This window comes from Marmota marmota, unplaced genomic scaffold (genome assembly GCF_001458135.2).
Source record: "Marmota marmota marmota unplaced genomic scaffold, marMar, whole genome shotgun sequence".
NCBI lineage: Eukaryota > Metazoa > Chordata > Mammalia > Rodentia > Sciuridae > Marmota > Marmota marmota.
This window is the reverse complement of record NW_025999946.1, coordinates 1,491,122-1,515,634: the sequence shown is the minus strand read 5'-3', so window position 1 is coordinate 1,515,634 and position 24,513 is coordinate 1,491,122. Positions and strand designations below refer to the sequence as shown.

The 24,513-nt window shown below is 41.9% G+C and overlaps 2 protein-coding genes across 9 annotated transcripts in view; one reads left to right on the top strand and one right to left on the bottom strand.

Moving 5' to 3' along the window:
- The window catches only part of Polr3a (RNA polymerase III subunit A), a 52,641-nt gene extending 39,985 nt beyond the window's left edge, over positions 1 to 12,656 (bottom strand). For 2 of the 3 annotated variants that reach the window (XM_048801793.1, XM_015504594.2), the window contains exons 1-11: positions 12,489 to 12,655; positions 10,380 to 10,515; positions 9,976 to 10,113; positions 9,342 to 9,513; positions 8,926 to 9,080; positions 6,024 to 6,263; positions 5,745 to 5,907; positions 5,434 to 5,570; positions 4,000 to 4,103; positions 3,186 to 3,327; positions 2,143 to 2,283 (exon numbers count right to left, since the gene is read on the bottom strand). In XM_048801793.1, coding sequence (XP_048657750.1) covers positions 2,143 to 2,283; positions 3,186 to 3,327; positions 4,000 to 4,103; positions 5,434 to 5,570; positions 5,745 to 5,907; positions 6,024 to 6,263; positions 8,926 to 9,080; positions 9,342 to 9,513; positions 9,976 to 10,113; positions 10,380 to 10,515; positions 12,489 to 12,532 — 1,572 coding nt within the window. In that variant the 5' untranslated portion in view covers positions 12,533 to 12,655. Of the gene's footprint in view, positions 1 to 2,142; positions 2,284 to 3,185; positions 3,328 to 3,999; positions 4,104 to 5,433; positions 5,571 to 5,744; positions 5,908 to 6,023; positions 6,264 to 8,925; positions 9,081 to 9,341; positions 9,514 to 9,975; positions 10,114 to 10,379; positions 10,516 to 12,488 lie in introns of all 3 variants that reach the window. The other variant, XM_048801794.1, reaches the window with a different exon arrangement.
- A 2,678-nt stretch (positions 12,657 to 15,334) lies between these two features.
- Positions 15,335 to 23,847, top strand: Rps24 (ribosomal protein S24). Of its 6 annotated transcripts, XM_015504590.2 has the most exons (8): positions 15,335 to 15,428; positions 16,909 to 16,974; positions 17,061 to 17,270; positions 18,171 to 18,281; positions 18,403 to 18,405; positions 18,910 to 18,927; positions 20,991 to 21,012; positions 21,361 to 21,443. In XM_015504590.2, exons 1-6 carry the CDS (start codon positions 15,426 to 15,428, stop codon positions 18,913 to 18,915), a joined length of 399 nt encoding a protein of 132 aa, XP_015360076.1. In that variant the 5' UTR covers positions 15,335 to 15,425; the 3' UTR covers positions 18,916 to 18,927; positions 20,991 to 21,012; positions 21,361 to 21,443. The 6 variants fall into 6 exon arrangements, with proteins under 6 accessions (XP_015360076.1, XP_048657749.1, XP_015360078.1 ...); XM_048801792.1 differs by lacking the exons at positions 18,403 to 18,405; positions 18,910 to 18,927; positions 20,991 to 21,012; positions 21,361 to 21,443 and adding exons at positions 20,447 to 20,450; positions 21,812 to 21,815; positions 23,838 to 23,847; XM_015504592.2 differs by lacking the exon at positions 18,403 to 18,405.
- The last annotated feature ends 666 nt before the right edge of the window (positions 23,848 to 24,513 follow it).

Here is a 24,513-nt window from a genome sequence, read left to right as displayed (position 1 = left end):
GCAGGGGTCTTAAGCCTTGTTTTCTCACTCACTCCTAGTTCCTTCCCCTGTTAAGGAGAAGGAAAAAAGTACCAGAAAGATTGGCCTTGGAGGTTCATATTGACACTAAAATGAAATCTGGGGAAGTTGCTTTAGAATTCTACAGAGTTCTATACATGCAAGACTTTACCTATTATTAAGTGTACTTCTCCAGAGCAAATTCACTTCTATGAATGCTCAGCAGCACTGTGACCTCTGAAGCCAACCAAGTCCATATAGCTCCACATGATTGTAGAATTGCTCAATTTCTCTTTTTTGAGACATTACATCTCAACAACAAAATTGAATTTTGTGGGATGGGGGATGTAGCTCAGTGGTAGAGCACGTTTTAGCAATGTGAGGTCCTGGCTTTAATCCATAGCCACCCCCACCCCCCCCTCAAAGGACAGGTTACTTGTATTCGAGTGCTAGTGTGACTGCTCCTTGCTTTTTTTTTTTTTTGAGGGTTCGGGGCCAAGTGCTTTGCTCTTGATGTAGAGGTGCTCGTATGCTCGTGGGTATTCTGGGTCTCTTCACCCAGAGTCCTTTGTGGCAAGGCCTTGTTATTGCCTACTTCTCAATCACTGCTCCTTCAATTGGAGTGGGAGATAGGATACACTTGCTGGTTCCCTCACCTGTTTTAGAGCATCTCTCTGAGGTAGAATAGCAGATGGTTTGGATATAGGAGCAGAGGATGCGGGTGGAGTTTTTTTTTTTTTTTCTGAAAACTCTTCTGGGTAATTTGGGTCAATATCCAAGCTAAACCCTATCACATTTAACCGAGAACTGCTGAGTAAGAATGGGAGATAACAACTTTCTTTCATGAAACTGAGTGGATTTATTCAGCTGGTAACCAAGGATTCCTCCATCCCAACACCCTAGAAGCCTGTGTCTTACTGTTATCATATTTTTTGGGGGGGGGGATGGGGGTACCAGGGATTGAACTCAGGGGCACTTGATAACTGAGCCACATCCCAAGCCCTATTTTGTATTTTATTTAGAGACAGGGTCTCATTGAGTTGCTTTAGTGTCTTGCTATTGCTGAGGCTGGCTTTGCACTCACGATCCTCCTGTCTCATCCTCCTGAGCCACTGGGATTACAGGCGTGTACCACCATGCCAGGCTTACTGTTATCATTTTTAACTATATTGTAAAAAAATGGCTATAGTGTAGATTTTGAAAAGCAAAATCAGAGATAAAGTCTAACTGGCTGGTTTCTATTACTATTAATGGCTATTATTCTCAGTAACATTCTAAACATTACCTTTTGTTAGAAAAGCAACGTTTTTTGTAGAAAAAAAAATGTACAAAAATAATTGTTAAAACCCCAAAACTATGCAGGAAATGCTAAACCTAAACCAAAAATAGGTTAGAAGTATCACATCAAAAATGGTAAAAAAGGATCTGGGGATATAGCTCAGTCGGTAGAGTGCTTGCCTCACAGGTACAAGGCCCTAGGTTGAAACCCCAGCACCCCCCCCAAAAAAAAAGGGTAAAAAAGATGGGTGTTATGGCGCACACCTATAATTCCAGAGGCTTGGGAATCTGAGAGAGGAGGATTTTGAGTTGAAAGCCAGCCTCAGCAATTTAGTGAGGCCCTAAGCAACTCAGTGAGACTCTGTCTCTAAATAAAATATAAAATGAGCTGGGGATGTGGCTCAGTGCTCCTGGGTTCAATCCCTGGTACCAAGAAGAAGAATTAAAAAAAAAAAAAAAAAGGTAACAGGTAGCTAGGCACACTGTGCACACCTGTAATCCCAGAGACTCAGGAGGCTGAGGCAGGAATATTACAAAGTCGAGGACAGGCTCAGCAACTTGGCGAGGTCCTAAGCAACTTATAAATAAATAATAAAAAATAAGAAGAAAGGGCTGGGGATGTGTCTTTGTGGTTAATCACCCTTGGGTTCAATCCTCAGTACAAAAAAACAAACAACAAGACATTATTACAGACACTAGCTCTCTATTTCCAAAGAAGACTGTCCAAAGGCTCAAGAGAAATCAATGAAACGCCAGATAAACACAGGCACTGGTGCCACTGCTAGTTGTGGTGTTATTTTTCACAGGCCCCCTACCCCCATTCCCCTCCTTAGCAGAAGCAAAGCTGGGCCACATCACTTTACCTACCCCCATCAGAACAAGGGCTTCAGCTTTAGCTTCTTCTGTCTGAGGAAGATGAAGATTCATTTCATCCCCATCGAAGTCCGCATTGTAAGGAGTACAGACACACTCGTTAAATCTGAAGGTCCGGTGGGGCTTGACTCTGGCCTGGGAAATACAAAACAAAATGGGAAAAGGACTTTGGCATGCATTCAAAAATTGGTTTCAAAACATTGAAAAATGGCTTCCTGGAAAACTGGACACTTTAAGGAAGTAAATTTTTGGTATTTTTTTTGTTGTTCTCTGTTGCTTTGCCAGGCGCTAAGCAACTTAGCAAGACCCTGTTGCAAAATAAATTATAAAAACTGGCTGAGGATATGGCTCAATGGTTTAGTGCCCCTGAGTTCAATCCCCAATACAAAAAGGAAAAATCTTTTTCAGCATTTTAGCTCTTAGTTAATATGCAAAGTTAAATCAAAAGTCAATTTTCTGGCTGGGCACAGTGGTGCACACCTGATTACCAGCAGCTTTAGAGGTAGGGGCAGGAGGATTGTGAGTTCAAAGCCAGCCCCAGCAAAAGCAAGGTGCTAAGCAACTCAATGAGATCCCGTCTCTAATATACAAAATAAAGCTAGGAATGTGGCTCAGTGGTCAAGTGGCCCTGAGTTCAATCCCTGGTAACCCTTCCCACACACAAAGCAAATTTCCTGCCATATATGTGGTGCTGAGAATTGAGCTCAGTGCCTCACATGTGCTAGGCAAGTGCTCTACCACTGAGCCACAACCCCAGCCTCACATTTTTATTTCCAAGTAAAACTAGTTACTTTCATATTGACTTTCAATTAGATCTTCTCTGTTGCTTTGCTGCATATAAATTTTACATTATACATATTAAAAGTAGCTAAAGTAAGCTTAAAATTAAATAAGTTTCACTCAGCTAAACACTGAGAGGGAGGTCACATTACAAAAATTTGAGATGATGTGCAATTTTAGGAGTCTGTAATTAAGCAGTGAATACACACAGCAAATTTTTACTTGAAAGAAAATAAAAACAATAATCCCGTACTCACCAGATGAGCCATTATACTCAATTTGTGCAGTGAGGGCTGCCGATTAAATAGCACTACGTCTCCATCTATGAGGTGTCTCTCTACAATGTCACCATACTTGAGTTCCTGAGCCATCTTTTCCCGATTTCCGTATTTCAAAAACCTGAATGTGCAGTGATAAAGGTGACCTGTGACATCAAAGTTCTTTGACACCAGATTTCTGCCACTAAGGATTCAATCTCTAAAACATTTCATTAAATCAAAGACACCTCCATTTTAAACTCAGAACATTAATTTTTGTGCTAGCAAAAGCTATTAAATTATGACTGTTGATTTAATATATTTCCTAATTTTAGAAATGTTAGAATATGAAAAAAACGTGTCTGAGAATCACAGAAATATAATAATAAATCAGCTTCTCCCGCAGGCCCTGCAGAGAATCCTCTCATGAGTCAAAATGCACTAGTGGTCAGTTCATCATGCTGCATAAGCCACACTTGGCCCTGTGAGTGCCACGGAGTTAGGAGTGCACTGAAGGAAGCCTAGAGAGCCCAGTGACACAGGAGATGATCCACTTTCATAATCCAAGGTAGTCTGTCACCTAGGCCTGCTAATGTTACATGCCAGGGAACACATGAACACTTCACATATATCAAAGATCAAACTGAGCAAGTGACACACACATAGGCCCATTGAAATTTAAAGAGATATTTCCCATATGTGGAAGTGTCACAGTCATCGTACTCTGGAGTGCATACTGTGGTTGAGCAGGTGACAGTGAACTTGGTCATGAGAACACAGTTAAATCTAACTAGATTGGGAGAGCATTCATTACCTTTTCATTTGAGTATGTCTCTGCTGGATGAAATTAGCTCCTGGGTGAACTTCAGGGCCATTTCGAACCAGTTTCCTCAAAAAATTGATGTTTGCTTTGTTTACCTGAAAGACAATTAAAAACACAGTAAGATATTCTCAGGTTTCTATAAGCCTGTAAACTACTGATTGTGTCCTAATCATTCCCTGAGTAGATTCTAGAAGAAAAAGAAGCTCCCCTGGGCAGCCTGCTGTCTGCGGTCTTAAGTTTAACAGTCTATAGTGCCAGGTCCAGTCTCTACTCAATCACTCACTTGCTGAGACCTGGCCAAGTCCTTTCTGGCCTTTGGTTTCCCCATCAGTAGAACGAACAGGCTGGACTGATGCAGACACCTGTCAGAATATTCTGTAATCCAAGAAACAGGTGGCAATTTCATCTGTAATTGTTATTATTGTTTAATTTTTTTTTTTTTTTGTAGTTGCAGGGGGACAGAATGCCTTTATTTGTTTATTTTTATGTGGTGCTAAGGATCGAACCCAGTGCCTCATATATGCTAGGCCAGTGCTCTGCCACTGAGTTACAACCCCAGCCCCTCATGTGTAATTATTTACAAGAGGTGCACTGCCTGCCTTAGTCACACTCCGCAGCCTCTTGGGTAGCTGTTTGTAGAAGAGAATGTCAGAAAAAGAAACTCTTGCATCATTTATAACTCAGCTGAGGACACTCAGCACAAACCTCACCAGAAGCATCTATCATCTGGGCTAACTGAATCATACGGGCACAGCCCATCTATATGCTCTTTTTATCAGGCCCTGTAGCTACGTAAACTTTCATAAAAGGAGAGGACTGTAAATACCATAATATACTCACTGTGAGTGCGAACTGAGTATAAATGGTGGCTGCCTTTCTAGGTATACATCGATAGCCTTAAAGTGTTCAAACTCTTTGACTCAGTTATTCCACAAGTTTAGAAATAATAATATCCCCCCAAAATTAACCAAGTGTGGTGTTTATTAATTACTTTAAGATGAGACATAAACCAACATAGAGAGGTATGTACAAAATTAAAAAGTGAAAAAAAGGTGCAGAATAGCATGCATAACGTATACGAGTATATGTATATAAAATCAAATATAACTGTGGTGTATATGTCAAAGACACAATATGTGCTTTATGTGTACAAGACAAACTGGGAAGACACATATATTCATATAAATGAAACTGTGGTTGGGTGGTTGATTGGGGACTTTCCTCTGTCTATAGTTTGGAATAGCAAAACATCATGTAAAAGTCTGGATTAAAAACAAAGAATCTGGGGGCTGGGGATATAGCTCAGTTGGTAGAGTGCTTGCCTTGTATGCACAAGGCCCTGGGTCCAATCCCCAGCACCACAAACAACAACAACAACAACAACAACAAAAACCACAAAGAATCTGGAAACTAATTGGTACTTACCTTCTCAGGAAAAGTCAGGATTTTGGCCACATGCACTGGCACAGCTACTTCATCAATCCGGAGGTTGGGGTCAGGCGAGATGACTGTTCTGCCAGAAAAATCCACTCTCTTTCCTGAGAGATTGCCTCTAAACCGACCTAAATAAATAAAAACATGTCATAGGTTCTCACAGCATGTTGTTCACTGGGAGTAATATGAACCTTGACATGGAGGAAAGCCAGTGATCTCCAACTAGGTAAGCCAGATGTACATTCTACACAAGGATATCAAAGACAGTAGGCTATCTTCTACACATTTTGTGAGAAACCTACCCTGTTTTCCCTTTAGGCGCTGGACAAAACCTCTGGTCCATTTTTTGGGTGCCATGTTGAGGGGAATACCGGAGAGCTCACTGTTAATGTAGAGGGCACACTGCAACTGTAGAAAATCCCAGTCCTCCATGATCATCTGGGTCTTGGCTCCAGAGATCCGATGCTAAAATGAGCAGTGAAATATCAGAAAAAAGCCTGATCATTTAATTTTTCTTGTGTTTTCTTGACCAGAGGTTTGGGAGAGACACTACAAAACACAAACTAATGGGAAGCACTGACCTTTTTAATAACATCATTTAGGAAAATGATTTCTGTCAATTTCATCGTAAGATCATCTTCATTGGTGCCAGACTTCAAATCACTCACAACGGAGGGTCTAATACACAAAGGAGGCACTAAAAGTCGTGTGAGAATCAAATCAGAGGGCTTTCCAGCTTCTGGATTCATCAGAAGTAGAGGGACATCTTCAGCAGGAATTCGTTTAAATAAATTCAGAACTATTAAAGGATTCAAGTTTTCCTAAGGGAAGGAGGAACGGAAGGAATGGAGAGAGAAGGTTAGTTTCCAATAGGTAGGGCATGCTCTTCCTTCTCCATGCTCTCTAACCTGTTCACCACTTAAATTAGGGCAAGTGGCCAGCATGGTGGTGCAGGCCGATAATCCCAGCAGCCCGGGAGGTGGAGGCAGGAACTTGTGATCCTCTTGCCTCATTCTCCCAAAGTAGCTGGCATTATAGATATGCACCACTATGCCTAGCTAAAATCTGATCTTAATTGTGAAAAGGTGCAAAGAGCCTGATAGGTTACCGACTAGATGAGATCTCAGTATATCCATGTATGGAAAACTATGAAAAAATTATATGCAACAGTTCATGACTGTAATTCCAGTGATTTTGGGGCCAAAACAGGAGGATGACAAGTTTGAGGCCAGCCTCAGCAACTTAATGAGATCTTTCCCCCAAATCAAACGGGCTGGGGATATATCTCAGTGGTAGAATGCCCCTGGGTTCAATCCCGAATACCATAAAAACAAGAAAACAAAATAAAACAAAGACACCACAGAAATAGTTACTGACATAAAAAGTTCATAAAATATTGGCAAATGAAATAAGCATGTGCATATGTGGTCCCATTTTAAAGAAAAATGTACGTCTTTGCAGAGATGAGGAAATGGAAGCATTTAATGAGGTGTTGAGTTGTTAACAGGTGTCTCTGAGTGGAATCATAATCTTTTTGCTTGTGTTTTGATACTTTAAAGTTTTAAAATGAGATTAAATTGCCTTTGAATTAACTTCATTAATAAAAACACTACACTATAAAAACTCACTCATAGGAACTATGTAGATTATCAGAGATCCTATGTCTTGTTGTCTACTCATTAAATTTTCTGGAGGGATGGGGTGTGGTTGTGCATGTCTATATTCCCCGCAACTAGGGAGGCTGAAGCAAGCAGAAGGATCACAAGATTGAGGCCAGCCTGAGCAACTTAGGGAGACCCTGAGCACTCAGAGAGACCCTATCTGGAAAAAAAAAGGGGGGGGGGCAGCTGGGGATAATACTGCAATGGATAAAGCACCCCTGGGTTCAATGTTTAATTCCCATTAACAAAAAAACAAAAAACAACAATAACAACAATAAAAAAAACCAAAAAAAATTTTTTCTAAAAATTTATATATTAAAATAAATTAATTTGATTAATTTGGTAGGGGGATTTAAAATTGAGTGGCTGAGAGTGTATGTTACAAGTAGAATTGCTACACTTAGTGAGAAGAGAACAAAGAAAGAAATATTTGAGTAGCTATTGACATTAGGACCGCAGCAAGATAAAGGTAGGGTAGTCCTGCTTTGGAGGACAGCAGAGTGTAGCTGGGGAGAAGGGACGAACCCCAACAGAAAGGTCTTTGCTCAGGCCCTTGCCCAATGTGTATTCCCTTCCTTAGCCTCCCTGTTCCCCAGCTACAGGCATTTCATTACCACCTGGGGCAGTCAGGTAGGAAATTAACAGAACCCTAAGAATGGGACAAAGGCCAGACTTCACCAAGAGTACCAGATAGTACCAGACAAGAGATTACAAACATCCAGAACTGAAGGGCATGAGAACTAGCAAGTCTGGAAACCCCTTCTTACCAAGAGCAGTCACTCAAGAGTGATGTGACAAGATAGAGTTGGAAAATACCATGGTAGGTGAAGTAAACCAATACCAAAAAACCAAAGGCTGAATGTTTTCTCTGATAAGTGGATGGATCATTAATGGGCGTGGGGTGGGGGCAAATGGGAGGAATGGAGGAAATTTGGATAAGGCAAAGGGGATGAAGGTAAAGGGAAGGGGCACAGGGGTAGGAAAGATGGTGGAATGAGACGGACATTATTACCCTAGGTATATGTATGAAGACATGAATGGTGGGACTCTACTTTGTGTTCAACCAGAGAAATTAAAAATTGCGCTCCATTTGTGTACTAAGAATTGAAATGCATTCTGCTATCATGTACAACAAATTAGGAAAAAAAAAAAAGTGATGTGACAGCTGGGAACAGTGGCATGCACCTGTAATCCCACTGATTTAAGAGGCTGAAGTAATAGGATCACATGCTTGAGGCCAACCTAAGCAACTCAGTGAGACTCTGTCTCAAAATAAAAAATAAAAAGGGCTGAAGTGTAGCTCAGTGGCAGAGCACCCCTAGATTCTGTCCCCAGTATTACAAAAAAGCAAAAGAAGAGGGATGTGATAACAGCCTCCTGAGAGGCACACATCTGCTCTGCATCAGGAAAAAGAAACTAGGAGTTGCTGGCGAGAAGCACAGGAAGGCCATCATTCTTGGCCTGCTTGTGATTTTCCTATACTTCATCATCTATGTGAGGAATAAAGTCTATTTATGCCCAGTACAGCTATAATTTTTAAATATTTTACAATAAAAATTAATAAAACTTATTTACTATTTAAAAAGAACTAAAGGAAATAAGAAAAACAAGTGAGGGTACAAGGGCCAGTTAGTTCATAAAAATTTAGTGCCAGATAAATACCATAGCACAGTCACATGATTATTCCTGGGAACTTAATTGGAATTCTCATTTCATTTGAGAGAAAGTGGGCATATGCAGGTTAGGAGGAGGTTCGAGAGGGAGGGGTGGGTAATTGACATAGGGAAGGCAGGCGGAGGCCAGCATGCATTTTCAGGCTCACCTGTGCCCTTCCCAGCAGTGGCTCGACTTCTTTGTTATGCTCAATGGCCGTTTCGAAGGACTGAAGGAAACTTGATACAATAGGATCCACCACTTTTTTGTTGGTCTTGTATTTCTCGTGAATTATCTTCAGTAAGCCACACTTCTTTACAGTACCTATAAGAGTTCATTCATTTACCAAAGATTAAAAAATTCACTTTTTAGGCTGGCCAGAGGTTAGAGCCTGGTTAATGGAATTGCTGAAATTACTATAGCAATGAAAGGTGAGAGATGCATTTCCTTATAGTACGTTTGTTGCTAGGCTCCTGCGCCTAATTTAAAAGAGGAAAAAAACTGACTCCCAAATATTACATAGAAGCTAATAAGATAGAGTGAATGAAAAGGGCTGTCACTGAGCCTCCTGTATATTCCACTCACCATTAAAGGCACCACAGTGATGGCAAATACTTTTCTTCCGGCACTTGTCAGAGATTTTCTTCTTGAGGCCTCGCTTCTGAAGGTAGGTCAGGCCAGGCCTCTTTAGGTAATCCAGAAACTGCTGCTTCTCCTCCTGGGACAGCATGATATGGCAGCAGGTTTTGCAGATCATCTTTTAAAAATTAAGCAGAACAGATGATTAAAAAAAGATGAATTCTTTCCTTTATAAAATGACATTCTCTTGTCCTGTAGATGGGACTGGTTGACATCATACACAGATTTGCACATAGATCTGTACAGAGAGGCAGCCTGTGTTCCCAAAATGTTAGCAGGACTCATGACAAGGTGGTAAGGTTTCTGCTAACTTCTTTTTCTTTGTGATGCTCAGTATTGCTTAGATTATTATTATTGTCATTTTTTATAATGTATAGTTACCACCTTCCCTAGGGGAATAAAGAACCCTTAAGTGAATTTAATGTAGTACAAGATGAAAACATAATGTATTTAGTATAAAAATTTCCCCAGATGCATTCCTCATTGCTCACAGTTTCAAGGTTCACTCCATTGACCCTGACAATCATTTATTTCTTGGAAATAGGATTTATTTCTTGGAAATTAGGATCTGTGTGCTTACCTGTAAGATGCCTATTACAGCTCTGAAGTAACCCACATGAAAACATGGCAACTCCAGGTCGATGTAACCATAGTGACCTAGACAGTCAGCTAAGTTTTTTCCACAGGTTTCACAAGGACGGTCCTTTTCACTGGTGCCCTTTGGAAGAAAACAGCAAATGATCAACAGAAACCACTGGATAGGATGGGAGCTCAGTCCTCACACCTGGTGGATGACTCAGTATCAGAACCAAATGGGAAGCTACAGTGTATTCACATCTGGCTGATGGATGGCTGGAGGCCCAAACTGTCTCAGATATGCAGAAGAGCCAGGAAGGAAAGAAGCCCCGGCTACTTCCAATCTTGTAAGTCAACAGATTAATCAGTAGGTCAAGACTCAGGCACTTAGAGGGGAAGGAGACTTACCATCCTGTGGTCAAGCACCCCATACAGTAAGGGGGCATGGTTGTTGTCCTGGCTGTACAAGTTCTTACTCACAACCTGGATGTGTGCCTGTTGGCGCATCTCCTCAGGTGACTTCATTCCAAAACAGATGTGGCTTCTGGAATAGAAAGAAATGGGAGTTACAACATCAAAACTTGTAACCAAAAATTGTGATCATGCAGCACACCAAACTGTCTTTCCAACTCTCTCTTTAAGCTCTTCCTCATCAATATTAAATATACTCAAACTTTTGCTGTTTTTCCTTCAAAACATCCTTCTGTCCTACCAGACTATCTAATGCATGGTTCTCACCAAGGTCATAGAGGTGACCTACTTGCTGCAGAATCTAGTAAGACCTTCCTCATTTTATTGCTTTGTGGCATTAGCAGTCCATCTCCTCCCCACCTCCATCTTGAAATCCTTCCTTCTCTGGGTTCTAGGGACACCATACTCTGAGTTTTCCTCCCCTGTCTAATTATGCCTTCTTTTAGTGGCCCACCCTACCAAGGATTACAATCCTTGTCCTCTTTGCATTCTATACATTCCTCCTAAGTGATTACATAACTTGACTATGTGTCAATGTCTGTCAAATTTCTTTCGGTCAGCCACTTCCATTCTATTGGAAACCTGTACAAGACACCTATTCTGGACATTTCCACTTGGATATCCCACAGGCATCTCAACTTGCCATATCTAAAATGTATACTTTCCCTCCCATATTTCGCCCTTCATTCATTCTTCCAATAGATTGCGTTTTTGCTATGGGCCAGAAACCACTCTAGGTGCTAAAGATTCAGATTAGATAAGATAAATAAGTTCAGTTCAGAGTGGTGAAGACAAATAATAAATAGATATAGTCAGCCTTCTATAGCTATGGGTGAGGAGACTCCTTCACACAGCTTCAAATCTCTTGCTTTGTTCTCATCACCCACCTTCCAGTATGTTCCTTGAAGAAGACTGCTTGGTCTGCCTTTTTCTGCCAGGACCCATTATGTGCTCTCAAAACCCTTTCTGCCTACCCTGCTGACCTTTTTACTTTCTCCAACTAGACAACAAAGGTCATATTCTTGTCCTATTTTTTTTTTTTTTTTGGTTCTGGGGATTGAACCCAAGAGTGTCTACCACTAAGCTACATCACAGTCCTTTTTATTTTGAGAAACGGTCTTACTAAGTTGCTTAGGGTCTTGTTGAATTGCTGAGGTTGGTCTTGAACTTGGCATCCTCCTACCTCAATCTCCCCAGTTGCTGAGTTTACAGGTGTTGCACCACTGAGCTCAGCTCTGATCATGCCTTATCGCTAATGCTCAACACTGCACCCAGCACACAACATTCTCCTGAGTATTTGCCTCAAGAATGATGGATTCACGTTTAAACTGAGAACTTTAATCGGGGGCCATTGCCAAATATATAAGCTCTGAGGGAGAGCTTCATTTAGCGGTTTCACTGCTGAGGCTGAACTGTGATACAAGCTTTCTAGCTGACAACCCCATCATTCGGGTCAGCACATACCGCTTCCTTGTCATGCGCTCTGCGGCAAAATTCACATAAGACATAGTCCCCGCCCCGGACTGCTTTCCTGGCTATAGCTAGGGAAAGAGTTCGAAGGCTGCTTTTCTAAAGTCTTAGGAACAGTAAAATTAGAACTCAGTGAGTGATTACTAATGATCCTACATTCTAATGACTCCACCTTTATTTTTCCACTCGACCTCACCAACTCTTAAGAAATAAGGGACTCACCCTTTTTATAGACGGGAAAACTGGGATTCGTGAAGTTAAGATCACNAAAAAAAAAAAAAAAAAGGCTGGGGGTAGGGTGTCATCACATGACTCCGGGAGACCCGCGTTTCGACCCAGGTTGTTCCCTTGGCCCAGGCTCAGGCCGTCGGCCTTCTCTGCCCAAGTCCAGGGACCTCCAGGTGCCAAAATTCCCTTGGCCTGCCTAGTGCTCTTTGACCCTCCCTGGTACTTCGGATCCTTGGTCACACCTGCTCTCCTCCTAGAGTCCCTCACCTGTGACCCTTCGAGTTAAGGGACCTCTAACCTCGGCCCCCACTGCCTCTCATCCCTTCTCCCTTTTTTATTCCATCTTACATTTTCTTCGCTACATCCGTCTCCCGGAACTGTTCCTTCACCATGGTGCCGGCAGTCCGGGAGCCCTCCTCGATACTCGGATCAGAGAATTAATGCTTCTTACGCCTCCCAGAGTGCTTCTGAACACACGGTAAAAACAACCTTGGCACCTCTCGGCCACCGTAGAGCTCCCCACGTGCTCACTTCCTCTTCCTCCGCGTGTCTGTCAAGAGAAGCCTGTTACAAACCACTTTATACTCGCTTCGTACACCGCCACCTTGTGGCTTCTCCTTCAAATTACACCAATATTTTGCAGTCAATTTAAAAAAACCTTATTTCAGGTTCACCTAGCCAGGCCTTCTGACATAGGCGAAGTATAACTTTTTTTTTTTTTTTTTTAAGATACTAAGGATGGAACTCCAGCACATACTAGGCAAACTTTCTACAACTGAGCTACATCTCCATCACTTTTTTATTTTTGAGACAGGGTCTTTCTAAATTGCTAAGGCTGGCCTGAAATTTATAATCCCCCTGCCTCAGCCTCCAGAGTCGCTGGGATCACAGGCATGTGTTGCTATGCTTGGCTAAAATCTGGCAGTTCTGAGGGAAAACTGAGCCATGGTGAGAGAGGGAAATGAGGAGAAGGGAAAGGAAAGATTATTTATATATTGAAGAAACAAATTGCTTGTCTATAGTCTGTTACAATCTGTGGAAGATGAGCCAACTGTTAGTTCAGAAAACAGGCAAGGAAATCACACTGCCAGGGCTTGGGAGTACAGAACCTAGAACCAATTCCTTACTATTTGTGAGAAACTAAACTGAACCCCAAACCTCTGAATTTGAAGAAGGAATTTCATTATAATTTCCAGATGCCATAGAGCCTCTCTAGTAAAACTCAAATGTCACAGACAAAAAGAAAATCAGAATTTTAACCTATTTTAGAAGTCAAGCACCCAATATATCTTTGGAGTAATGTTGACAAATGTACCTTTGGGTTCCACATCTGTGGTGGACTCAACCAACTACAGACTGAAAATATTAAAAACAAATTACATACTGAACAAATATACAGAATTTTTTCTTATCATTATTCATTAATCAATACAAGAAAACAACCATTTAATAGAGTTCACATTGTACTAGGTATTATAGGTAACCTAGAGTTAGGTTAAAGAGTCATCTGCACAGCCAGGTGCAGTGGCACCTGCCTATAATCCCAGCAGCTCCGGAGGCTGAGGCAGGAGGATTGTGAGTTCAAAGCCAGCCCCAGCAACTTAGCAAGGTCCTAAGCAACTCAGTGAGACCCTGTCTCTAAATAAAATACACAAAAGGGCTGGGAATGTGGCTCAGTGGTTAAGCACCTCTGGGTTCAATCCCTGGTATTCTCCCCCCCTCCAAAAAAAAAAAAAAAGAAAAGAAAAAAGAATCATCTGCACATATGAAAGATGGGGGGTGGTGGTTCTAGAATGCAGAAGGCCCTGGGTTCTATCTCCAGCATCACAAAAATAAATCAGTGAATAAAGCAAAGAGAAGTCAGGTGTTCTTGTACATCCCTGCAGTCCTAGCTACTCCAGAGGCTAAGGAGGGAGGATTCCCTGAGCCTAGGAGTTCCCGGGCAGCCTGGATAACACAGTAACACTTGTTTTACAACAAACAAAAACCTTTGTACATTTGGAGGATGTGCATGTGTTATATGTTAATGCAAATACTATGCCACTTTTTATATAAGGGACTTGAGTATCCATGGATTTTGGTAACCTGGGAGGAGAGAAGAAGAAGGTCATGGAATCCCCCCTAAGAATACCAAAGGATACCTCTACCAACAAGATTTGCGTAAAGAGTGAGTTTATCATTTAGAGATTAAGAGCAAATTGCCATCATGGACATCTAGGTACTACATTTTGGCGGGGGAGGGGTATAGGGATTGAATCCAGGGGTACTTAACCACTGAGCCACATCCCCAGCCCTTTTGTCTCGCTAAGTTGTTTAGAGCCTCGCTAAATTGCTGAGGATGGCTTTGAACTCACGATCCTCCAGTCTTAGACTCGGGAGCAGCTGGGATTATAGGTGTACACCACTATGCCCAGCTTAGGTACCACCTTTTAAGCGCTGTGTGATCTTAACTTCACGAATCCCAGTTTTCCCGTCTATAAAAAGGGTGAGTCCCTTATTTCTTAAGAGTTGGTGAGGTCGAGTGGAAAAATAAAGGTGGAGTCATTAGAATGTAGGATCATTAGTAATCACTCACTGAGTTCTAATTTTACTGTTCCTAAGACTTTAGAAAAGCAGCCTTCGAACTCTTGTCCAAACCAACCTTTGAGAAATTCTTCCTAATGTGTCCTTGGAACATGCACTTACACTCTTCCTCTCTACCCATCTATCACACTGTTAGCAGAACGAATTTCTGGATCAAGCAAATACTTATTAAAAGCCCAGTCTGCGCAAGAAATAGGTTGCAGGAAAAGGGCAAAGAGTTAAAAAAAATTTAATCAGAGAATTTCCAGAAATTTCTCAAAAGGTTAATTCTTAGTTATAATAACACGTTGCGTTGTGCACTAACAGAGATTTTGAAGTCAAGGTTTCTGTTGTTTCCCAAGCTGTAAAAGGAAGAGCTTCCCGGAGGGTCTCCTAAGATGCCTTCCAGGTTTACCTCCTCCAACTCATATGGAAGCAGTTTGAAACTTAATTAATTAAATTTGGAGAGACTCTTTCAACAAAACGACTCGAACGCAAACGGAACACGTGCTTGCGTGAACCTCTCGAAGCCTAGAGGTGTGGCCAAAGGTCAATAAGGCGGAGCTTTAGGCAATTTCAAACAGGCATTGAAGCAGTCGGCCCCTGACCTGGCCACGCCCCCACGTCGGCGCCGCTCGGGGTCCTTCCATGCGCGTTGATATGATTGGCCGGCGGAAAAAGGTTCCCTTTTCCTCCCTGGGTGTCTGAACGTCTACCGCCATCATGGTGAGTCTCTCCAGACTTCTGCTGTCATCCACCCCAAATCTGAGCCATCCTTCGTCCCCTAGTCCTACGGTCGGAGCTACAGCAGCTCGAAGTCCCGTTCCTCTTCTCTGGTGGTGTTTTATGGAGACTGACTGCCCAGGGTTCTGGAACTGTTGCGCGGAGTCGGGGCTGGCTGGCTGGCGGGCTGCACTGCTGTCCAGGACATGCCAGGCTTAGGGCTGCGCGGCCTGGGGACTGCGGAAGCCACCGCTGCGCTTGTCGACCTCGAGCACAATGGATGGGTGGGGTGTAGACTCTAGGAGGAACGTCTTGCCGCCTTGAGTCCCTAATCGTTGTGGGCAGCTTACAGGTGGTTTCTGCCTGCAACGTGAAGAAGGTGCTGCCGGCGTCTGGGCGAGTTGAAATCGTTTCTACGTGTAAAATAGAAAACTTTGTCGGCCAAATGGATCCTCCTGATTCTTAATAGGGAATCTGAGGTATTGGAAAGGAATGCCACCAAAAAAAGGTGGGCTTGCCCAAAGCCTCCACCAGTTACCTCCATCGTTAAGATGAGCACCTCATTTTAGTTCCACCTGGAAGCTCTTTTCCCTGCAAGATCAAATACCATTGAGATGAATTGAGTATCTTTCTCAAACTGAAGTGGAAAGTCTATTATAAAGTCAGTTGCTGCCCAGAAAGAACTCTCCTCCTTTTGGTAGAATTTTACTCTTCAGTCAGCTGACTGTATAATTTTGCTGAATGTCCACGTTTCTTGGCAATTATGTACTAAATGTAAGAGCTGTCTTTTAGAAAGGAACATGGTTTCCTAATGAGCTTGGTTGCTTCTCTAGAATGGAAGATTGCATGCAGTTAGTGCATGGACCATTTTGTATCTCACATTTGTTCAGGATGTTGTAAATGGGTTTCTGCAAAGCACTGTAGAAGTGATTTTTCATCTGAGGGTGATTTTTGCCTCTAATTGAGGCAAAGTCTGGGTACAGCATTTGTGATTGTTACAATGGGGAGGCAGGGGTAGCTCAAAGGGATTGCCAATGATTAGAGGCTAGGGATTCTTATCCTAATTCGTAGGACAGTCCACAAAGACTTATCCAAACCAAAAAATTGATAGTGCTGAGGTTGAGCAACTGCTCCAGAGTGATATCCCTAACTTTGAAAATGGTATAAAATTTTCAGATTGACAGATAACTGGAGTGCTTTTTTGTGTATGTTATATATGTCTTGTGAGTTCAGCACTCTACCTTGGGTGGAGATGGTAATTTGTTTATTTTTTTTGTTTTAATTGTAGCTTTCTTGCCATACCCATGTGGCTGTGGAACGCTTGCAGTACTGCAACAGAGGAATTGTCTTAAATATTATTTGATTGTAAATACTAGGCTACAGGGATTGATGGTACCAAATTAGTATAGTTCTAGATACTGGAAAATAATAGCAATATCAAGGAAAAGTTGTAGTTCTGTTAACTTGTGTGTTATATTTTCAGAATGACACAGTAACTATCCGGACCAGGAAGTTCATGACCAACCGACTGCTTCAGCGGAAACAAATGGTAAGGAAGGGCACATTAAATTTCAGCTAATTGTTTGTTAAAGATATATTAATATGATGAATGCTAAACTCAGTATTTTCTTTTAGGTCATTGATGTTCTTCACCCTGGGAAAGCAACAGTACCTAAGACAGAAATTCGAGAAAAATTAGCCAAAATGTACAAGACCACACCAGATGTCATCTTTGTGTTTGGATTCAGAACCCATTTTGGAGGTGGCAAGACAACTGGCTTTGGCATGATTTATGATTCCTTGGATTATGCGAAGAAAAATGAACCCAAACATAGACTGGCAAGAGTAGGTGTCTTTTGTTTGACAGCTATTTTTTGACAGCTATTGATTTATTTTGTTTGACAGTAGCATTGTGTAATAGAATGAGCAAGACCAAGCATTGTGGGAAGGAATATCTCTTAAGATCTCTTAAAGGGTTAAGAGAAAAGGTTCCAGTTAATGCACAGATTTGGGGTTCAGATTTGGAGTCTGGCACTTGAGAAGAAGGACAGGTAAAGTAGTGCTCATGGAGATGGGCTAATGGTAATAAGTAGAGGGATGAGTTTGGAATAGTAACCTGGGACCAAATTCTGTGGGATCTTTTAATACCCTGTTGAGTTTGGTAGCCAGTAAGCATGAAAATTTTTGATCATTTAATGAACACCAAGCACTACAATAGTGAACTGGACGAGCTACCTAGTTTACATTCTAGTAAAGAAACATTACCTCATCTTATTTTTTTTCTGTTACTTTTTAGGCCATTTTACTCCCTGTTATAAATCCTCCCATACATCTAAGAGGGAAATTGTTGTGTGTAGTATGCAGATGCTGCACTGTATTTAATTGGGTGTTCTGGGTAGGCCTTTTTGAGGTGACTTGAAGCTAAAAGCTTTGTGAAGATTTGGAAACAATGTTTAGGTAGCAGAAACAGCAAGTGAAAGATGGCCAGAGTAAAGATGAGAAGGCTGGAATCTCCATGGTAGGAAGTTCTTGGTAAATGCTTTGTAGTCCTCAGAAGTAGGGATTGAAATGACTCAAGAGTCCCTGAAAGGGAAGCCAGTTGGGAGGTGTCTTGGTAGTGCAAAAAGAAGTAGGTTTGGAATAAGGTTTCATAACCCTGGATCTAGTTGGTTTCCATGTAAGACTGGTAAGTAGATAATGATTAATTAATGTTTACAGATTACCTAGATATTCTTTCACCTTTAGCATGGCCTGTATGAAAAGAAGAAGACCTCAAGAAAACAGCGAAAGGAACGCAAGAACAGAATGAAGAAAGTCAGGGGGACTGCGAAGGCCAATGTTGGTGCTGGCAAAAAGGTATAGTTCAAGGAAAACAAATATCAGCTGTAGATCTTTAGTTTCTAGAAAGGAGGAGTTTTATTTTATTTTTTTAATAATCTTTCTTAATCTTTTTTTTTCCTCCTCTTCTGGATTACAGAAGGTAATGTGTTTTAAGAAGCTACCTAGTAGCATAGTAGTGTCTTAATCCTTTAGTAGCGTAGCTTGGCCCACCCCCTGTCAGCTCATAGATTAGTACAATATGAAGGCCACATTGGTCCAGTGATCCTGATGAGCGCCTTTTAAGGGCAATCACAGGGTTTTTCTTTTACTGCTGATTGGTTTGAACTGTTAGAGAGGAAGCAGATCTCCAGAATTCAACTTAGTTTCTCAACGAGGACACTGGTTTAAGAAACAGTTGGAACAATGTGGCCCATGTTTTCTTGGCATGCTGGAAAGGGTTCCTGATCTCAGGAATGTTTTCCTCTCCAGTTAGCCAAGATCTAAGTGATTTTAATGGTAGCAGCTTTTTACCGGCTTTGCTAGCTAGTTGTAAATAGTCGATTGGAATTAAGGTGTTGGGTTACTAAATAATCAAGTGTTCTGTGAACTTTTTTTTTTTTTTTTCGCCTTTTCCCTCTACTTTCTTGGATTTCTTGTTCACCAGAAATGAAGTGTCTAGCAGGTACTGAGATTGTGAGCACGGTGTGGGGATGCATCACCTTCACTGAGTTTGCTTTGATGCTTTGCATGTTGGCTTTTGGGTGACAGTTTTATAAGTATGGTCTATAATAATGTCAATGCTATGTTTTGAGATAGGAAGGGGGAAAAGCTAATTAATGTTTATTTTAGAAACTCAAAAATGCATGTTATGTGTAAAGTGATTCACTGGTGGAAGGTAGGTGCCCTTTCCATTGAGATCCTTTTAACTTGTACTTGAGAAATGCTCTGTCCCAGAGAGTCACATACTTCAGAAACTGGCTTGGGGAAGGCCCTCATCTGGGATTTTCCCTTCTGGAGCTATGAGACCAGTGGATTCTTTGGCTGGACTGTGGAATTTGACAAACCCTGGTAGCAGTCACTTAAAGCCACCATTTATCATTTCTATTGCTTACTACTTAGTCTCTGGCTTTGTGTCTGGTGTTCCCTTTTAAATACAAAACTTTTTGAGATAACTATATTCACATCAAAGTCTAATAACACTTTTCCCACAAACTGGTCAGAAGGGTCCACTACTCCATTTCAGACACATTTAACAGCCTAAATTTTGTAAGGTGAAGCGGGCTAAGCATGGAGTGGGGGGTAGTATGGCTTTGAAATGGTGGTGGCTACTGCCCCCTGACTCCTTGCCAGGCAAGACTGGAAACCTTGTATTGCCTGCCAGGGACTATAGTCATTGTCTTCCCAGCACCACAGACTTAAGTAAAGAACAGCACTGCTCACGAACTGTGGTACTCACTACTCACCTCTCCCTGTTGATCATATCTGGTCATAGAAGTTGCAAAAAAGGCAGTGAAAATTTGTGCTCAGCCTTTCTTTTTCCCTCCACATTCAGTCTCTTGGTCCCTCACATGTGGAGGGTTTTCTGTGGGGACTTGATCCATCACTATTCCTGCTTCAGATTGCACTGCTGATCTTAGTGGCACTGCTCTAAAAAGCCAGCTGGAAAATGAATGCATAAATGAGCACTTACACTCTTGTTTAAAAAATAAGTCAGAATTGGTTTTTGCTCTTACCTTTTGGGTGCAATAGAGTTGTTTTAAACTGAGGCATAAGTAGTCTTATTTGAATAGCAATTGTGGCATTTTTACTTCAGTTAAACTGCCTCTTTTTCAGTGTTACTTTGTACTCCTCTTATGGCTGTGAGTGGTGTCTTTCAAAGTATTGAACTGAGGCAGATTTTTTTGGGGGGTGGGATACTGGTGATTGAATTCAGGGGTACTCAACCACAGAGCTACATCCCCAGCCCTATTCTGTATTTTATTTAGAGAAGGTTTCACTGAGTTGCTTATTTGCGCCTTACCGTTACTGAGGCTGCCTTTGAACGCAGGATCCTCGTCTCAATAACCTGAGCTGATGGGATTGCAGGCGTGCCACCACGCCTGGCCCTAAGACAACTTTAATATGACTTCCTTGGCTTCGCATGGTAGCACACACCTATAATCCCAGCTACTTCGGAGAGATTGAGGCGGGAGGATCACCAGTGAGGCCAGCTTTGGCAACTTAGTGGGAACCCATGTCAGAAATTAAAAGGGTTTGGGATGTAGCTTAGTACCCCTGGGTTCATTCTCCAGTATCAGCAGTACCAAGACAAGAAAAAACCTTGCCTGATCATTTAGACCAACTGGAGTTCGATTTTAGTCTATTGAGTCCCAGGTCTGTGGATGATGTTAGGGTTCCCAGCATGATCTTCAGCAGAGCAGAGGGACCAAGGCTCAGGTATGCTCACTCCATGCACATACTGGAGTGGCATCCTGGACTTGGTACTGTGTTGAAATAATGATCCCTTCATTATGAATTTATGTTAACCTTGTTAACATTAGAACTAAAATAAAATTGGGAGGAATAAAATTAGTGGTTGTATCTAAGGAGAAGTGTTCTGTGTACAGTTACAAAGAACAAAATGATTATGTATAAATATCTGATTGCATGTACTTAAATGCAGATTATTTTAGAATTTAAAAAAGGACCATTAATGAATTGTTTCTTTTCCCTCTTTCCTCTTCCCCTTTCCTGCCACTGATTCAGTGAGCTGGAGATTGGATAACAGGTATAATTCAAACTCTTAATATAGTTCACTAGACTCATTAATTTGATGAGTAGTTTAAAGAATCACATGAAATACGTTTCTGAGTAGATTTGCAAATGCTCTCAAGAGTTGTAATCTCTTAAAACACTAACTGACATGGTTTGTTTTTAAAATGGTAATGTTTAACTCATTTTTGTTTTATTCCTAACTTGAATGTTTTATTTTTTGATACTTAACGTTTTGTTATGTCACAGCTATTCTAGGTTACTAATACTTGTTCTGCATGAGTGTTAATTTAAAGACTGAACTTTTAATTTTTAAGAGCTTTTGGGGCAGCTACTGACTAAATTTCTTTCTCTTGATTCACAGCCAAAGGAGTAAAGATTCTGCAATGACTTTATCTGCGGTGATTATGCGACTTTTTCGTGAGGATTAATAAACTATAAAACCTTTTCATATGTGTGGTTATTTGAAATGTATTTGAAGCTTAATGGGGGTTGTTATAAAGGCAGGTTTTAATTTCTGCCTATGTTCATGTTTCATTAAGCATTTGGTGAAAACAGGGTGCTATGGGGCAGTGATTGTCCTTCCTAGCAGCAGGAGTGTGTGCCAAGGGCATATGTGGGCCTATCTGCTATGGTCATGTCAGTATTTATCTTTATTGTGCTAGGTTGGTCTCTAAAAGAGATGCTTGATGCTGGTGTGGTGGAGCAGGCCTGCAATCCTGTTGACTAGGATTACAGTGGGCTGAGAGAGGAGGATCAGTAGGCCAGCTTCAGCAACTTGGTGAGACCCTGTCTTAAAATTAAAAAAATGCTAGAGATGTAGCTTAGTGGTTAATAAGTACCCCTGTGTTCAATCTCTGGTACGAAAATAAATAAGTGCTTGAAATCAATCCATTTTTTAAGTATTCCTAGACCCCAAATTAATTCTTAATAAATATTTCCTGTCTATAGTAGAAGTTAAATTAGATCATGTCTTTGTGGTGTATGGGATGAATGATTTGATGGGGAATTTGAGGGCCAGCTATAGTTAATGAATATTGGGTCTGGTGTGCACTTTCTTGGTAGAAAAGGCCTGGACCATGGGTTATAGGTCAGCTGTATGAGGTTGGGAGATGGGTGGGGTTTCTGGGATTACCTGCTGGGGAGAGGTGCCTTTTGGGGGGATAGGAATTATGAGTCAGCTTCTATGTTTGGGCCAGGGAGACGTTCATTTGTGATTTATGGATTTTTGGTGGCTTATTTTTCTGGGAGGTCACGTTTATTGATATACCTTAGGTGGGCCTACCTGGGAGTCATGTGTAAACACTTCAGAAATCAATGAGCAAGACCTAGGTGGTTAGGCAGGAAGAAGACCCAGGAGAAAACCATATTCATGGAAACAGAAGGGTGGAATGTTCTGGAGAGGGCCTGGACACAAGGCAAGTTGTGGGACTGAACCTGCTATCTCCAGTGTGCTTGGAGTTGTACCATTAGTGGCTCTGAGGTTGCAGACTTGGGTTGTGGGACCTGTGGGCTCTCTTAGGGAACCCATCTCCTTGCTAGGAACAGGAAATGAGATCAGAGAGCCTGCCATTAGGACAAAGTGAGGAAGATTGGGGCATTTAGCTTTGTGAGCTAAGAGGTGTTGAGTAGGACTTGATGACTTTGCACTTTTAAGTGAACAGTGGAGGCCAAGTCATGCCTGGCAGAAGCAAAGTTTGCAGTGGGAGACAGCTAGGATGGAAGCAGGAATGGAGAAGGGAAGTGCTGGGTAGTCTGGGTGTGTGATGGGATGAGGTCCTTGGGAGTATTGCAAGGAGAGATTACCTTGGGGCTAAGTACCCTGTAACCATGGTGACCATGGTTAATTCAGGGGCAGGGCTGGTGGAAGCAGCAGATGAGCTGAAAAAGGTGCAGCTAGCTGCAGGGAACCTGAAGATTGGCATCAAAGGCTTTCATTCTGTTGGGAATGCTCAGGGAGGACCACATGTGCAGTCATGCAGGCCGGAGACTGGGGAATTGAGTTTTAAAGGGCCTTTTTTTTTCCCAGAGAAATTTCCTGGAACTGGATTCCAGCAATATAGAAGTCAGACTAGCTGTGAGCTTTCTTAGGCATGGATAGCAATTGAAACTTACCTAGAACAACTTACATAGAGATCCAAATTTCCAGCTTTCTGAAATACACAAGCCAGCATGACCCAAGCCCTTTGTCATGACAGTTGGTGCAGTCAGAGGTTTGGCTGTATCTCTCAGGATGGATAATTGTTCTTCAGGCCACTATAGGCTGCTCCTATTTGCCATCTGCCCTGTGTCTCTGCACAATTCTGCTATTTTGTCCATCTGGGTATTTATTTTTCAGGAAGTCACTTGGTCCCTTGTTTGGGGTTAACTTTTTTTTTTTTTTTAAACCAGAGCACATTACCATTGAGCTATACCCCCAGTCTTTTTTATTTTATTATTATTTTGACTAGGGGTTGAACTCAGGGGCACTCAAACACTGAGCCACATCGCCAGCCTTTGTTTTGTATTTTATTTAGAGACAGGGTATCACTGAGTTGCTAATGGCCTTGCCATTGCTAAGGCTGGCTTTGAACTTGAGATCCTACTGACCCAATCACCCAAGCCTCTGGAATTACAGGCACATTTTCACTGCACCTTGCTTTTTAGTTTTTGAGACAGTGTCTCACTTAAGTTTCTGAGACTGGCTTAGATCTTGAGACTTGCCGTCTCATCCTTCTGAGTTGCTGGGATGTGTGCAGCTGTGCTAGGCTTGAGTTTGGGGGCTTCCAAAGGGACCTGCTTGGTAGCCCTGATTGCTTTGAGGCTTAAAGAATGTAGGTGAGGGCTGGGGTTGTGGCTTAGCGGTAGAGCGCTTGCCTAGTATGTGTGAGGCCCTGGGTTTGAACCTCAGCATCACATAAAAATAAGTAAAATATGATATTGTGTCCAACTAAAAAATATTAAAGATTCTTGGGGATTCAGCACTTTGTTGTCCCTGATGTTAACCAGACTCTTGTCTGTGTGAACAGACTTTGGAAGAGACTGTAAAAACGCAAAGTTGACTTTATTAAATGGAATAAACAATACATCATAAACAGCACATCCCTTCCATCCACTTCATGTTGCAAAGAAGCTGTGGCCTAATGAGCATTGGTAGCGTTCTACCCCAGAGCTGCAGCCTTAGCCCTGGCATCTTTGAAGAGTGGCAAGAAGAGAAGCTATAGGTGGTTCTGGAAGTTGCAGTGTCTTTGGATATTTAGGTGCTGCTTATGGGTTGCCCTAGCATTGACCCCCTTGAGATCTGTTGGTAGTTGGATGTGCACAGTGATCATACAGTTTTCAACTGTCTTCTGCCCTCAGGATTTCCTGGCAAGTTGACTACTTACTGCTGCACTTAAAAGATAGCATCTTGTACCATATTTCATGGTGCTGAGGCGGATGCTGTTGTAGATTATGAACTGTGGTCTCTGTAATCTGTGTAATGATCCTAGGAGGTAGGTCTCACTGGACACATGTTAGAGAGACTGGACAGTTAACA